Source organism: Cannabis sativa, chromosome 1 (genome assembly GCF_029168945.1).
Source record: "Cannabis sativa cultivar Pink pepper isolate KNU-18-1 chromosome 1, ASM2916894v1, whole genome shotgun sequence".
NCBI lineage: Eukaryota > Viridiplantae > Streptophyta > Magnoliopsida > Rosales > Cannabaceae > Cannabis > Cannabis sativa.
Window position 1 is genome coordinate 39,760,375 of NC_083601.1, and position 17,135 is coordinate 39,777,509.

General features: G+C 29.0%; 2 protein-coding genes and 2 long non-coding RNA genes across 4 annotated transcripts; 1 reads left to right on the forward strand and 3 right to left on the reverse strand.

Annotated features, from left to right (window-relative positions):
- Positions 1 to 9,378: 9,378 nt before the first annotated feature.
- Positions 9,379 to 11,751, reverse strand: LOC115708131 (anthocyanidin reductase ((2S)-flavan-3-ol-forming)). The gene is made up of 6 exons (XM_030636329.2): positions 11,086 to 11,751; positions 10,658 to 10,824; positions 10,356 to 10,556; positions 10,101 to 10,260; positions 9,773 to 9,986; positions 9,379 to 9,667 (listed from the first exon to the last, which is right to left on the reverse strand). Exons 1-6 carry the CDS (start codon positions 11,210 to 11,212, stop codon positions 9,523 to 9,525), a joined length of 1,014 nt encoding a protein of 337 aa, XP_030492189.2. The 5' UTR covers positions 11,213 to 11,751; the 3' UTR covers positions 9,379 to 9,522.
- Positions 11,752 to 12,625: 874 nt separating this feature from the next.
- LOC133033529 (uncharacterized) lies at positions 12,626 to 13,618 on the forward strand. The gene is made up of 2 exons (XR_009685651.1): positions 12,626 to 12,753; positions 12,956 to 13,618. It is a non-coding gene; the product is annotated as an uncharacterized LOC133033529 (long non-coding RNA).
- Positions 12,803 to 14,871, reverse strand: LOC115705021 (uncharacterized). Its single transcript, XM_030632253.2, has 2 exons — positions 13,961 to 14,871; positions 12,803 to 13,562 (listed from the first exon to the last, which is right to left on the reverse strand). The coding sequence occupies exons 1-2, from the start codon at positions 14,442 to 14,444 to the stop codon at positions 12,952 to 12,954; spliced, it is 1,095 nt and encodes a 364-aa protein (XP_030488113.2). The 5' UTR covers positions 14,445 to 14,871; the 3' UTR covers positions 12,803 to 12,951.
- A 1,022-nt stretch (positions 14,872 to 15,893) lies between these two features.
- LOC133029275 (uncharacterized) lies at positions 15,894 to 17,050 on the reverse strand. The gene is made up of 2 exons (XR_009683427.1): positions 16,986 to 17,050; positions 15,894 to 16,170 (listed from the first exon to the last, which is right to left on the reverse strand). It is a non-coding gene; the product is annotated as an uncharacterized LOC133029275 (long non-coding RNA).
- Positions 17,051 to 17,135: the final 85 nt, after the last annotated feature.

Genomic DNA, 17,135 nt, shown 5'->3' on the forward strand with positions numbered 1-17,135 from the left:
TATAATTAACTATTTTCTTAAAATAATTAATTAAATATTTAACAAGACCTCTTTTAGTAATTAATATTTATATTTAAATCCTTACTTGAATTATTTTAATAATTAAGCCATTTAATTATAATATTTACAAAAAAAATTATTTTTTTTACAAAAATTAAACTTCTTTTGACACAAATTAAAATTCTCTTCTGATAATAAATTTTCAAATAATTACTTATTTTTAAATGATATTTAATTATTTTGTTACAATTATATGAACTAAGTATGAGGCCTCAAGCTAATCAATCGATAACAAGTGCAGCCATTTTTTTTTCTAAAAAATCCTTCAACTTATTTTATTTTTTACTTTTTAAATATTTAAATAAAAAAATTAAATAATTATGTGTAATAATTTAAAATTAAGATTACAAGTATAATAAAATTTAAATTATGAAATTATATGTGTATAATTTTAAATTATAAAAAACTTTGCTATAAAATTTTAAATAATATAAGTATAAAAAAATAAATTGCTAAAAGATCCTTATATAGTAATAAATTGCAAAAAATTAATTAATAATTATAATTAATTTAATTTTAAAATATAATTAATCTTAATTAAAGTCTTATAAGGAAATAAATCATTAGGTTATTTTCAGGTTACAAGTTATTTTTTATTTATTTTTATTTAATTTCTAAATTAATCACAACCATTAAATAGTAATCCAATGGCTTAAAAAAAATGTAACCATGATGGTTACAATAAAAAAGTAACCATTGAAACCTCTTCCATATATATATATGAATAATCATGTGTAGAAGTATATGCAAAAATATTAATACAGGCACAATTTTTTATGGAAGAAAAAATTAAAAAGTTAATGTTTACTTATTCAAATATAATTCATTATTAAGAATATATATAGTTTTATTATATTTATACATGTATGAATGTAGGTCTCGTAAATAATTATAATAAAATAATAATTATATTATTTTTTTACTATATTTAATTCGATTAGTTTTAATTTAAAAAAAAATATGCAGTTTATTGTTTTATTAATAGTAGTAAAATTAATTAATTATCCTATTTCTAAAATTAATATAAGTTTTTTTTTTTTATAAGAAACCACATATTAATATTAATATTAGTAATATTTCATTGAACCTTGTCAAATTTTAAAGTACTACTCGTAATTTATTTTTAATTTAATTACTTGATTTTTTTTTTAATATTGTATAAAATACATTTTGGTCACCGAAATTTAAATTTATTGTATATTACACTATCTCATATTGGCCCCCAACTATTTAGTTCTAGTTCCGCTCCTGCTTATAACTGTTGATTTGATTTAATATTAATACAATTTTCTTAAAATAAAAAAAAATAATAATAAAAAAAGTCTCACACGGCCATTTGCCACCACCACAACTACCTACGTACCAACTGATATTCATTTCATTTGGGAGATAGAGATTTATACTAAGGTGAAAGAATATGTATATATGCTTATGAGTTATATGACCACAACCACATGATACATTGTACTATTGTAGAAGAATTAATTGTAATAAGTTTCAAGAGTCCGCAGCCACAAGATTTATATTCATATGTGTACATGTTCAATATATCTTGCATATGTTAATCAAGAAAAATGGATATTTTGGATGTGTAAACATCTGCTCGCCACAAAAATTATATAAATATATTTATATATATATATAGGTAGTTATTACCACAAGAGTCCTCCACGATTTAATAATTGACTATAAATCTAGACTAGGTCATGGATTATACTATTGAATATGTTTGTCATGTTATTTTAAGGTTGAAGGATCAGATATTAAAGTTAATCTTGAAAAATTGAGCCATTTCAAATGTCAATAATAAATACGAAAATATAAAATTGTATACGTTTGCAGAAGTAGAATATAATTCTGTTACTGCAGAAATAGGTTTTGCAGCGACAAAACAGAACAGACAGAATATAAAAATTATTTCAGAAAATTAGAACACTTGACACAAGAGATTTATACATGGTATCAGTGTTCTTTCGAACACTCCTGGTCCACAAGGCCACGCTCAGAGAATGAAATCAATTAATAAAGTATCAACAATTACAAATGTGTAATTTCAATTTCTTCCCAGTTTTTTTTTGGTTTTTTTCGTCATTTTCTATTTAGATCATTGCAGGTCTTCTTTTCCAGTTGATTTCACCGGAATTAATGATTGTATTTCCCTCATTTTGGTTTCTTTTTGGTTGTTTTGTTGATTTAAATGATCGAGGTATGTTCATCTTCATCGTTTGTTCCGTGCGACTGAAGATTTAGAGCATGTGGTATTTTTGTAAATATTTGTATGTGGGCTGTATAAATGTTTAATGGGCCCATAGTATATTTGTAATTTTTTTTTTCCTTTTTTTGTTTTTTTCCCAAAAAGAAAAGGTTATTAGCTTAAGGTATCTTAAACAATAACATAATATAATATAGCCTAAAAAATCATAATAAGTTAACTGATCAAAATAAGCAATCAAATGTGTATGAGAAAAAAACTATCTTGAAACAATTTCTTTTAATAAAAAGTATCTGATTGATATATTATTTATATTAAAAGAAATACTAGAGGGTCTTATTTGTACTATTTTGTTATTAAAAGTAACAATTTTATTATATATAAATTATTAAAAATTGAGTTTATGGTGTTATGCATTATACTTGTCACGATGGTATGTTTATGAAGTATTAAACTTAAATAAAAATTGATACTTAGTTTTTATGTATTTTTTTTCTTCATATTTTTAAGTTAATATTGAAATTTAAGTGTGTAATTGGGTATCCAATTAGTAATTAGATTGGATTTTAAGGTCTAATTAGATTGGATCGGATGATAATTTTTCAAATCCAATTACTGATCGAATTGGACCGGATGAGAAAAAAAAGATTAGATTAGATCAGATGCCCACCCCTAAAAACATGAGTATACCTAAAAATCGTAAACAAATAAAAAATCCATTAATAATTATCTTCTCTAGAAATATATTCAACACAAACCCATTAATTATTATAGTTAATAGAACTCTAATTCCTTGAGCTCAAAATCTGGTTAAATGCTAGGTACTTTCAGTAGTCTTGTTTTTTGTCTTCTTGGCCTTTTGTGTTCCCTTGTAAAGGTGGCCTTTACCATTTGTTAAGGTATGTGGTTTAGAAGAATGATGAACATTCCAAGCACAAGAAAATGAAGGGAGAGAGAATTAAAAAAAATTGTTTGATTCAAAAAAAAAAAAAAATTGTTAGTTTTAATTTTATTTATTTTAAAATTAATTTTTTAAATTTATATAATTAGTTGTTTGTTTAAAATATATTTTAATAATTTTTCTAAATTAGATTAATTAGAGAATAACACGTGCTATTTTAGAAAGAATTAACACAATTGGATTTTAAGTTTTTTTATTGTAATTTTTAAGATTTGAGTATTTATGCCATAAATTTCTCTATAAAATATCAACATAATTTTTTATTTTTAAAGAATATTTGTTAAGTAATAGTATATTCTGTTAAAATTAACATAGAAAATAAAAAAAAAATATATCGTTAAACCAAAAATTTCGTTACATAGTCACATTTTTTATAGAATAGATATATACTAGTGTGTGGAGCACGTGCCACATGCACGTAACCCCCGTCAAAACATGTGGGTTATAATCATATATGTTATTTTTACTAATTATATTTAAACAATTATTGAAAAAAATTATGTTTAAACAAGGACATAATGTGGTATAAGTTCCTTTATTGACAATCATTCATAACAAAAAAAAAAAATTACAACAAGTTTTGTAATTATGCATTAGAACGTAATGCTAAAATTTGATACAAATATATCATAAGTAATTTTCTTAAAATATAGTACAATTTTTACATATCTCGTAAGAAATATTCTTGCAAACTTATACATAATAATAATAATAAATTAAAACTCTTATAAAAATTAATAAAGATAAGTATATATTAATAGCGAAAATATTAAGGGATACATTAAGGTGTCAAGCACCACAAAAGGTAACATTATTATTTGTGCATTTTAATATCAATTTCCACAAATTTTAATGGGAAATTTACATGGTATACTAACATTTGGCATTTTTTACAGAAATATTGTCAGGCAGTTTTTTTTACTTTTTAACTGTATTTTTTATAAGTTTCATATTGCAGTATATTGTGTTAAGTTTTCACTGGTGTTCTACTGGTATTTTTTAGTTGTTTTACTGTTGTTTTGAGTTGTTTTGTTTTGTGTTCTGTTGGTGTTTTATAAAAACACGGTATTTTTGAAAAAATTTCCATGTGACAGTATTTTTGTAAAAGTTAACCCAAATTCCAGTATTTTTGTAAGTTTCCCATTTTAATTTAATTAATATGATTTCAAAAACAGCTAACCAATTATTGTATATGTAAACCAGTATGGTTGAGCACCTTAAGGTGCCACATAGCAATAATAGTACAAAAAATTATTGAAAAAAATAGTATAAAGATCATTCATCATAAATAAATAAATAAAACACAAGAAATAAAGAATTACTTTAATTATTGGGTACTATATCGGTATGGTATAGAACACTTTAAGGTGCCAATAGCAAGTATAAAAAATTATTTACCAAATAAAATAGTATATAAAAAACAAAAAAAAAGTTAAAAAAAATAATATATATATTTTTTTAATTATATAGATGTGATAGATATATTTCAGTTCAAAACATACTATGGGCCCGTTTTGCATAACTTTTAAAAAGCTAAAAGCTATTTTTTAAAAAAACTGTGATAAAAATGTGTTTGGTAAGCAATTAAAAAATAACTTTTTGAAGAATTTTTAGAGAAGCTACAACTAAAAGCTAAAGCTGTTCCAACCCAACTTTTAGAAAAAGTTATATTGATTAAAAGATTATAATAATTTTTTTTTACTAAAACTATATTTACTTATTTATTATATATTAAAAAAATAAAAATATTTAAAATAAACTAATTATAATAAAATAAATAATTATTAAATCTATTATTTTTTTTAAATAATTTATATTTTTATTTTAATATTAAGAAACACCATCAACCTAGCATTTTTCTTATATACTTGAGTTTCTATTTTTCTTTTATATTTGATAAAATATGACATAAAAGTAATATAAATTATTTTTATCAAATGTATATAAATTTATATTTGTAAAAAAATTTAAAATATATAGAAAATAAAATATTATATAAAATAAATTTTTACATTTGTAATTATAATAAACTAGATTATAACATTACCATTATAATTATAATAGATATTAACAACTCACAATACTTTGAAATTTATAATTTACCGAACGCTCAGTTCAGCTTTTTTCTACAGTTTTGCTGCAACAACTGCTTTTTCTCACAGCACAGCTACAACTGCTTTTTCCCACAGTATAACTGTGCCAAACTGGTCCTATATGTATTTGTAATTTGCTGGAAAGAAAACTATACATGTATATTTGTGTCCTACTATTATTTTAAAATGAAAAATAAAATTATGGCCACACATGTTTCATATGTATTACATTTGGTTTCTATATAGAGAGTTAAGTGGCTAATTGTCAAAAAGAGAAAAACATTAATAAAAAAAAAAAAGGAGAGAAAAACATTAATAAAAAATAAAAATAAAAATAAAAAACATGCCTGAAATTGTATGGGACAAAACAGAGTTGAAAATGTGATGTATTGCCATTTGCCATAACACAGTTGAAAATGATCACGAAGGACCTGTTTTAGATATTTAGATGTAAGAAGTTTTTTCTTTCTTTTTTTTTTTAAGGATGATATTGAAGATTCGTTTAATAATCAATCATTATAAGTCTACTACCAAACAAAATATGAGCAAGTGTACCCGTACGTAAGCAGGGGTGAACCTAAGTAGGTGTAAATTATGTGGGGCGGTAACCCTAGTTGAAAATATTAAGATTGATTCGGTTGTAAACTATTTGAAGTTTAGGTTTAAATAAATTTTTTTAGAGCTATTGTACAAATATTTTTCTAATCAAATAATATTATGTAAGGTTGTTTGGTATAGGGATAAAAATCTTTTTAAAAGTGATAGGAATTTCTTAACACTTTGGTAAGAACAGTAGCAACATATAAAGAAATAGTGATATAATAGCTATTATATTGATATTAGAAGAAAACAATAGGTACGTATTGGAGAGATCCAATGCTCTCTCCTAAGAGTAAAAGCTCACTTAACTAAATAATTCACTAATCAGCCTTTCCAATACACTCATATATACTACTTTAATACCACATTATAATGACTCATTTACTTTTATTATGTAATATCCTAAGGTTTAACAATACCAGCTGTCCAAAATTCACTTTGTCCTCAAGGTGAAGAGCAACAAGCTTCCACAACAATCTTTGTTCGTCCTGTATCAAAGTACCAAGTTAGCAGATGCACGTTGTTCACACTGCGGAAGAGAAGATACCATTTAACAAGCTGGCCTCACTCGAAAAATTAATTGAGCAAAGTTGGAGTCCCGCCTTTGGTAGGATGAACACGTTATCTTTGAATTATGGCGGCATGGTTAGGCGTCTTCAAATTGGCATGTCGATGGTCCCCCAATCGAAACGTACGTAGTTACTAGCTTTAAAGGCCTGAATAATGAGCATGAAAAACACGATAGTCTCTCCAATAGCAAAAATAGAGTTGACGAGCTCTAATATTTCTTGTTGCGCTCGTCTTCTGTCAACAAACCAATCAAGTAAGGGCACTCCACTGCGATAATGATAGTCTCCAAAGCCACTTTTTGCTTCCAATTTTGTCCCTAATAATTGTTACCTTGAAAAGTGTCAAAAGAGTCATTTATATAGCCTTCTAGTAGGGTTTTTATTTTTATTTTTCTAATTAAATGAGGCAAGCCGTGATATTGACCCTTCATGTTGCGGCCTCTGAAGGCTATTTTTGGGCTGCAAGCTTCCTAATGCAATGAGTGATAATATTTTGGCTATAACTCTTTCAATATTACTTGAAAATATACGATTCAAGATGTTTTGGAAAGTTGGAAGAGAGATTTAGAACTTTTATTCATGATATTTTTTCTCGAAGTGAACGCATTACAGTCAAAAATTAACTTGAAATTTCAGACTTGATTTTTGATCACAAACAAAACGTGTTGATCATCCCAAAACTTAGAATTTTTCACCAATTATATCCTAGAACTCCAAATTCTATGAAAATTCATCGTATTCATCTCATTTAACATGATTCTTCTCATTTTCAATTCATATTATGAATTTACCATTTAAACCTAAAACAAGTACAAAATAAATGTAATTCTGTACAAAATGAATATAATCAATTGAAATACACATTTAAAATACTTTATAAAATGAACGGAACCCCCAAAATTAACCTTTACTTGCCCTCGAGTAAAGATCGACACTAAACTAAAAACAAATGAACACATAGCAAGCCTTACTTCATTTCACACCACATCACCGCTACTCACAAGATTCAATTGTTATAAAACTAAATTTTCATTCTAATTGCTCCCAATACTAACTTTAGCACTCAACTTTGGAAAGAAAAATATAACTCACAAATGACAAAAATTATTAAAAATTAATATACATGCTCAAAGTCAATCCAACATATCCACAAATTGATTATTAATAAGCTTGCATTATTCAACCTTATCCACTAATATCAACGACATGTGCTTTAAATCAAAAGGACTTAAATGGGTTTTAACATTAGACTTAGGTAAGGGTAGATGAAAAATATCATTTCGGCTCACCTATATCATAAACTTCTCTATTAATATCACCCTACAATTTTTATAAATGATCCCAATATCTCCTTTTTCTATAAAAACTAGAGAACATTTTTTTTTAATAACTTTCCAACAACTTTCCCTTTTTTTCAATTTACGACACAATATTGCCAATTTTTCTCTTCTTCTTTTTTTAATCTTTTTTACGTTGTTGCAAAAATAACATTTTGTAGGAATGTTTCTCAATAATATCTTTATGTTTCACAAAACAACACAAAATTCTCCATTACAGTCCCTCTGAACTTATAATCTATCCATACTACAACTAAGGACAAAGGAAGATGGTAATAGATTCAAGATTTTTTCTTTTTTAAGCTCAATGTATAACAAGTTAAAGTTCAAATTCATCGTATCAATCTCATTTAATAAGTTTTTATTAATAGGGAGATTGGGATAATTGTCCGTCTCATCATTATTTGCGGGATTAATAGTTTGATTGGAAACTGAAAATTACATTCTTTAATGAGAATTAGGAATGGTTGTTGAGGGTGGCGAATAACCTTTAACTAGTCTCTCATATCGTAGTCTCACATTAAATTTGTTTTCTTTAATTTTTATTATTGCTATTTTTATTCTAATCATCACAACCCCATTTTTCTAATTCTTGTTACTAAATTGTGAATAATTAAATAAACATAATCCTCGTGAGATCGACCCTTACTTACGATTATACTAAAATAATTGGAATTAAAAAAATAGTAAATTTATTGTGGCTTACAACACGCATCAGGCAGCTACTCCGACGACTTTTTTAGCACTGACAGCAAACTCCAGAATAGTCGTCAGAATTGGCATTATCGCCGGTAAAATTACCGAGAAAATATTTACTTAAGGGTAAATAGCGGCATAAGACCCAAAATTTCAAGTTTGTAAGTGGTATAATCCCAATGTTTATTTTTAGCGGCATAAGTACCCAATGTTTGTAAAACTGTAATTTTTTTCTAATTTCGTCAATACAAACTCTGTTATTTTCTTAAATAGGCCACACATAAGGTCCAGATTCTTGATTACTGTGTCTAGACAGAAACGTGTAGTATTAGTTACTTCCAAATGTTCTTTAATAAATTTAAAACGGAGTCTGTACTGACAAAACTAGAAGAAAATTACAGTTTTACAAACATTGGGTACTTATGTCGCTAAAAATAAAAATTGAATTTATGTCGCTTACAAACTTTAAACTTTAGGTACTTATGCCGCTATTTACCCTAAAGTAAATGTTTTTGGAGTATTTTTTTTTTAATAATAATGAGAATTCATTAATTCAAATCTTCCAAAACTAAGGAAGCAATTACACGTAGGTAACTCAACACTATTAGAAGTAAGGTCAGTCTCCATAAGAGAAGATTGCGCCAAGCGTGCACAACCTTATTAACAGACCGCTTAACAAAACTAAAAGAAACATTATAAATGTTTTTTTTTGAGTTTTTTTAAGTTATTTACATAATAAATATCTTGAGTAGTTTCAAAAATTTTTGTAGCATTGTTAATTTCTCTCTCTCTTTTTTTTTTTTTGGTGAATGGGTGTTAATTTTTCTTTTGGTGAAAGCAAATTGTTATATTTTATTAAATAAGATCCTTTATTATATAATGAATCTGCATATACACCCCCATCAAAGAGAATGGTAATAAAAGCTGTTAAAACATGATGGTCTGGATTCATTTGACATGATCAGATCACCCATTATTTTGTGACATAATTTAATTACACCTGAAGCATCCCTTTAGTCTTCAAATAATCCACACTCTGCTCATATATTTCTTGAATCCCATACTTGAAACTAAACCCCTCCTTAGTCAGCTTCTCTGAAGAAACTATCAACTTGGCCTTGGAAGGAAAATTTCCAAAACTGCATCTCACAACACAAATGAAATGACCCAATTTAGCATTTATAACACTTTTTAAACATCATTTATATACACTAACTTGTCTTGGATTTGGTTTGAGAGCTTACTCAGTGGGGACTTTGAATTGAGGGTATTTTGTGCTAAGGAACTTTGCTAGCTCAGTAACACTGGTGTTAACAGCACAGCAAATGTATCGACCAGAAGCAGATTCTTTCTCGGCCAAAAAGACGTGAGCTCGGCAAGCGTCATCCACATGCGTAATCGATATAGATCCTGATAGCATTTCCATACCCTTCATTGCATTTATGAGGAATTCATTCCCTGGAACATGTTTATTCACATATTATAATAAATTCACACACAAAAAGTACTCCTATTCCTCCTATATATTCTATCTGATCTGGCTGGAGTTTGATATGAGATTGTTAAAACTACCTGTAATTAAAGCTGTTGCTAGACCAACACTGCTGGGGATATCTGGAGTGAGTGAAGGGCCAGTCATAAGAGAAGGGATCACAGTAATGAGATCAATGTTATTTTCTTTAGCAAATTTCCAAGCTGTTTTCTCAGCTAGTGTCTTTGACAAAGGATACCCCTGCAAATGCACATTAAAAAGTTTTTCCCTTAAGAAAAATGTATTGATTAATTGGTCTCATAATAATAAAACAGAGTTGAGGATCGATTACTTACCCAAGTGGGTGGCTTCTCATTAGATAAGAACTCAGTGTCACTCCAATTCTCTTCGTTCATCACCAAACCTGTCCCATTTAGTTTATTGATTGAAACAGCAGCAGCAGATGATGTCAAGACGACGCGTTTAACTGTTTTCGCTTTCACACAAGATTTAAGAACGTTTAGTACTCCCTGGACTGCTGGCTTGATCATGTCATTCTATTCAGAAAGCCCCCCCAAAAAAATATATATAGCTTTTGTTAAAAAAAAAAAACCTTTAAAAATTGAATGTCTTGGGCAATCAAGTTAGTTGCCTTTACCTCTGGGTCTTGGGAGGCAAAGTTAACAGGTGTTGCAACATGGAAGACAAGGTCACAACCTGCTATTGGGGCATCAAAGCTCCCCTCCTCAGTTAGATCAGCACCAAAAATCTTTAGCTCACCCAAACTTTTGAGCTGCAAAAGGTGTGCTATCTTTTTCTGATTTTCTGCACCATATAATATGTACATCATTTACTATTACTATACCAAATTAGAGTTTGATTTCCAATCACTGTGCTAAGTTGGTAATAGTCTTAACACTATACTATGTTCATCCTCATGTGCATGTATATAGAGACTGGACTAATTATGACATGTCAAGACGTACTAAATCATTTTTGTCCAATAATAATTGCCAATAAAATGCCTCTCTAACCTAAAGTTCTAATCACAAATCATTACTATTGTCAATAGAGAGGGAGACTAACCAGGGTCTCTGACTGTGGTGTTTACCCTATAGCCCTTCTGAAGAAGAAGCTTGACCAGCAAAGACGCCACGAATCCACTGCCGCCGACCACACAGGCTGTCTTCTTGGCAATGTGTTTGGTGTCCATGGCTGATTAGATTGTGTGAGTGATTGGAAGCCAATAAACTTGGAAAAAAGGTGTCTGGTAGTCAGTGTTCTAGGCAGGGGATACAATAATGACCAGCAAGTTCGGCTTATAAATAGAAGTTTTTCTTTGGAGTTTGTAGTACTTGTCATGATGAAGAAGGTGAGCACGTGTAAGGTGAATTCTCCACCAACAAATCAAACCTTGGTTTGGACATGTCATGTTCCATAGCTAATTATAGTATGAGTATTTCTTAATCAAGAAAAGAGTAGAATATACAATTATAATTAATTTTCCTGGGATGGATATATTGGGAAGAAAATAATAACAATAGTTTCATGCCACTCTCTTCATAGTTCATAACATATACTACTTTGGGAAAATTAGGTAGAACAAAAACATAAATGGAATCTTTAAAAAAAGTAAACATAAATGGAAGGAAGCTGAATGCTGTATTACTGTAAAACCAGATCATTCATTCCTTTTTTTTTTCTTTTCAATAAATAAAAAAAAATAATAATTCTTGTGCATGATTCAGTTTCACGCATATGCATTTAATTTACTCGATCTTATTATAAGGAAATAATTTTGCTCGCTTGCGGCTGGCTAACTCTTTGATAGGTGTGGATCGAAAGCCCGTTAGAGATATGATTCTGATACCATGTTGAGAATCATCGGGTTCCAACTCAAAACTAATTGGCAATGAGTGGAGTAGCCCATGTTCTTATATATGGCTCAATACTTTTACATTTAATACATGTGGGACAATATTCTCCAATAAGAGAAATAATTTAAAAGTGATCACAAGAGATAAATTAATCTTATTTTTTTTTAATTATTATGTTAATAGTTATCATATTCTTTTTGAATGGATAGTTACTGTTTCCTCTTTTCCCGAAATGGGTGAAGTAAACCAATGTTAAAAGGCCTCGTGCTTATCCTATTTGAAGGAATTTAAAGAGCAGAAGCATTACCTAATACAAATATTTGAAGTGGAATTAAAAAGGTTACCCCAATTTTATCTCCTTTCCACTTTGTCTTTTTAAACATAAAATAATAGAAAGGAAAAAAACACTCCAATCCTATCAACCAAATCAATCAAATTAATGTAAATTTACTATTGAGATATTCAGGAGTAGTGGCCCTACTACAATCCTATAATCCAAATTCATCAACCTCACATTTAAAATAAAAGATAATTGTTAAAATGTACTAATAATACCCAACATCATCTTTCTTACTGGTGTAATTAAGTACCAACTTATAAAATTGATATTACAAAAATTATTTTGAATATTTTGAATCGGTATACAACTAAACTAAGAGAAACAGCAAAATATAATAGTAATATTGATAATTTAATATTATGTTTATCCAAATTCAATACGAATGCATTTGTTCCAAAAGTAAACATTCTATCATTATAAAGGAATCCATTTTGGGTGTTATTATTCTATTAAACTATTGAGTGTCTTCTCCAAAATCCATAGAATTTATGTTAGGTGGTTGACCCATTGGTGCATATATCACGTGATTGATGTTAGGTGAGCGCAAAAACTGATAAGAGCTCACCATTTTGAAGATAATAATATCAACAAAGAGCATAATTTTTTTATTTTTTTTTAAATACCATTGTAGTAAAAGAGTTCAAAGGACATTGTCTTTTACATTCTCACTCAATAATTATTAATGCATATGTGATATGCATGGTTTTTGTTATTCAACTATTTTATCTTGATCTTTCAGATTTTGCAAATGACAAGAAAGCAAGGGAGCACAGCTTTAGGACTTAGCACAAACAGTTCTTCAGCTTCCCTATTTCGACCAACTTTCCAAGACAAAGAATCGAACCCAGAATGAGAAAATGCTTGATCAAACTTATGGATTTTCCCAGCAATGACTCGGCAAACAAACAGAGCTTTCCTCCTATTAAAATGGGCTTCCACGTAAGCCAAGGCTCTTTCACTAGTTGAAGTGGCAAAGATACCAACGCTGCCCACGAAATCTTTGTTGGCCGAAAACCCATTTCTCAGAATGCGACAAGCTCCACACTTGTCAAGATTGCATAGGCATAGGCCAGAAGAAGAGGAGCCCAATGAACAAGCGACGTTGGTGGCGTAGAACCTCAGTAGTTCGTTCCCGTCAGCCAGGCAACGCGGGTCAACTTTCTTGGGATGTTTCCGGGCTTTGATTTTGACCATTTCTCTGTAGTCCTCAAACCAAGTCAGAATGTTTTGCATGTTGTGAACTTTCAATATGGTCTCCATCTTGATATGTTGCTTCTCATCTTGCCCTGTTCTACAAATTATTTCGACTATCTTTCTCGATGAGTCTCCTTCCTGTAGTTTGCTCACTAAGAGACAAAAACGACAATAATATACTTTCATTTGCTGGTGAACATAAAATAAAGTACTTAACAACATAATTATATAAAAGTGGAAAATTTGAGAAACTACCACGAAGATTTGTAAATGTATTTGGTTAATTATAATGACTGATATCTGTATTTTTTATTTTTTGTCATCAAATGAAAATAAATTGTTTTGCCCAAATCAATCATTCACGGCCAGAAGTTCTCTACTAACTTAACATTTTCATTTAATGAAAACAACAAAATAAAATAACTGCGCATACTGTAGTATTTCAACTTCGATTGAAGAATTGTTAGCCAAAACCAAAAGTCATGAAAACGTCATAATAGCATAGTACTTTTTAGAATTTCGTAAGGTTGATGAGAGAATATATAGATACCTGTATATCTCTTGGACACAGGATTTGAGTCAATCGCACTAATAGAAGACTTCTGATGTTGCTGACCACATATATGACAAACCACACTAGAATTACCACCACAGTATTCCCTTGAATGCTCAAATAATGGGATTTCCATCTTAAAACGTGACACCATATGAGGGCCTTCAGCTCTACCACCATTACCAACCCTCTTACTCTTACTCTTAACCATACGACCGTTACTAGCTTTCCCTTCCCTTGAAGGTCCAGGGTTATAAAGGACCATTTCATTGCCAACAATGTTTGTTTTGGGATACCTGGTACTAATTTTTCTTTGTACCTTTGAACTGCTGTTTGATTCCCTTTCCTTGTGCCTTGTGGTGGTGCCTTTGAGATTTGAAAGACATCCCACAGAAGATGATCTCTCTGGGTCGGATACATCCGACGGCTTAGATTTGCAGGGCAGTGCTTTTCTGATAGCATTTAACAAAGTACCACACATTTTTTTTTATTCTTCTTCTTCTTGCTAATCTCCCTTCCAATGGGTCTTTTTATATACACAATTTCTGTTCCCAATTGGTATGAACCCATCCTGTGGACTTGGAACGGCCATAGCTTTTAGGAGAAATCTCGTTTCCATTTTTTACCTTCTTCTTCAGGCAAATAATTTATAACACTCTTGTTGTTGGAGCAGCCACCCAGACATACTATGTATATGTCTTACGTTATTCAATCCCAGGATATATAGGAAAGAAAGTTATCAACACCTATGGTCAAAAGTTCCAAATTTGGAGAACAAAATAAAGTAATACAAATTTATTCCAACATAAATAAATAAATTAATACTAATTATGTCGAGATTCTATTCCCCTTTTACGTTTTAAGTTAATGTGGCATCAAAGTTAGAATGACAAAACTCACCTAGAAAATATTAGAATATGGAATTTCAAGCAAGTCTTTTAAAAATTATTTATTGTGAAAAATAACCTTCCATACAAGATCAAAATGAGTGATATTATATATTATTAAGAGGTTAATATATAAAGTGAATGAGAGCTATATAGTGTGTGATATAATGTAATTACTCATAAACTTGTAACTTATGGGGAGTTATAAAATTTGAATTTAAATTTGTAACTCAAGAATCATATTTGATTATGCTGTGTTAATATATGAATAATTACACAATAGGTTATGGGATTAATAGCTATGAGTTTATAGTTATTGGAAAACGTTCATATCTCATCTATATCATTAAAATAAAGATTGAAATGTTTGGTGGCAAGTTGGCTCGAAGAAGAGTTTCAAAACTCAAAATTTGAGTTGCTGAAATTTTACTAGTAGGGATGTCGTGGGTTTTTCAGGGTTTAGCGATGATTTCTCGATGCTTGGTTTGTGGGAAACACTCCAGGCGACATGTCACTTGGAACCAGTTTTTAAAAAACATTGCTAAACATTCACTTCTTAAATTGGGACGTTTCCTACTTCCATGCCGACAGTTTTCATCCCATTTAATCCTATATTTTCGTCTTATAAGCCAAAGAGAAGTGGAATTTGAATTTCAAATTTTGGTCTAATCTAAACACTATAAATAAGATCCTATAGTTTACTCATAAGACACTTCTTTCTCTTCTATTTTTTAAACACTATGGCTTGATAATTTCAAAAATAGTTTTGCAGAGGAGAAAAATAAACTGTTAAAAGTGTTGAAACATTATTCGAACTTTGGTGATCCTTCATCACCTTGTTCTTCTTCTCATCTGTTTTCTCTATCCTATTCACCATATTATTCTCCTCCTACACTTAATATAATATATATATATATACATGGGTACACTTTTAATGGATATTATAAATGAGTAAAATTAGAAAATTTTGAGTGTTTATGATTGATTTTTCTATCTAATTAAAATCTCATTTTTATATCATGTGGGCTGAGATTGTTCCATCGATAAAAAAAAAAGGAAAAAAACAAAAAAATACAAAAAAGGAAAAAAAATTACAAAAATACTTTGGGCCGGCCCATTAAACATTTATACAGTCTATATACAAATATTTACAAAAATACCACATGCACTAAGCCTTCAGCTGTACAGAGCGAACCATGAAGATGAAAATACGCGCTCGTTTCAAAACCGCAAAACAACCAAAATGAAACCAAAACGAGAAAAATACAACTATTAATTCTGGCAAAATCAACTGGAAAAGAATACCTGCAATGATCTAAACTGAAAATGACGAAAAAAAAATCAGAAAAACTGTGAAGAAACTGAAATTACACATTTGTTTTCTGTTTTATTCGATCAAAACAACTCCCCCTAATATCGAAATCCAGATTCATGAAATGTAGATCTGTAACAAACAGATCTGGACCTCCCACCAAATTCAAAACAATGTATGATGTGAAAATTTTTAAAAAAACCTCATGAATAATACATCTACGTTATATACAGTTACATTTTGATTTATTTTTTGTTTTGGTTGCCTTATAGTTGCATTATCGTTTTATGATAGTTTATATATTATGCAAGAATTTAATTTGATGGGGACTAAGAAATAGTAGTTATACATAGTAAGTTTTGTGCAAATAGTTGCATATTAATTTTATAGTGAAATAACATATGCAAGTAGCAAAACTATAATAAAACTACAAAACAACTGTATGCAAGTGCAAATAGTTGCCTTATAGTTACATTATCGTTTTATGATAGTTTATATATTATGCAAGAATTTAATTTGATGGGGACTAAGAAATAGTAATTATACATAGTAAGTTTTGTGCAAATAGTTGCATATTAATTTTATAGTGAAATAACATATGCAAGTAGCAAAACTATAATAAAACTACAAAACAACTGTATACAAACTAAAATACAGGAAAAACTCTTTGAACATCAACATCCATGATAAATCTCATTGTTACCCATTGATGATATAAAAATGGACAGGAAACAACTAGATAAAAAACATATTAAAAAAAATACATACAGAAGGTGTAAAATTTCAAATATGGGAGAAAACCAAAAAGAAACCGAAAACAAACCTCGGTTCGAACATCAGCACCAACATTAGCTTTTTTCCCAGAAACGTTGACAATGAAATCTTTATATGGGAACAATTTTTTCTTAAGTAATAAAATAATTGTTTTCAATCAGTATTGGCTCATTTCACCCAATTGCCTCATTTTAAGGAA

Excerpts from the sequence above, each read along its gene's own strand:
- LOC115708131 (XM_030636329.2), bottom strand. The coding sequence starts at position 11,212 with ATGGACACCAAACACATTGCCAAGAAGACAGCCTGTGTGGTCGGCGGC. Across the intron at positions 10,261-10,355 it reads ATGAGAAGCCACCCACTTGG|GGGTATCCTTTGTCAAAGAC; the intron begins GTAAGTAATCGA and ends GTGCATTTGCAG. Across the intron at positions 9,668-9,772 it reads CAATTCAAAGTCCCCACTGA|TTTTGGAAATTTTCCTTCCA; the intron begins GTAAGCTCTCAA and ends TGTGAGATGCAG.
- LOC115705021 (XM_030632253.2), bottom strand. The coding sequence starts at position 14,444 with ATGTGTGGTACTTTGTTAAATGCTATCAGAAAAGCACTGCCCTGCAAA. Across the intron at positions 13,563-13,960 it reads TGTGTCCAAGAGATATACAG|TGAGCAAACTACAGGAAGGA; the intron begins GTATCTATATAT and ends TTTGTCTCTTAG.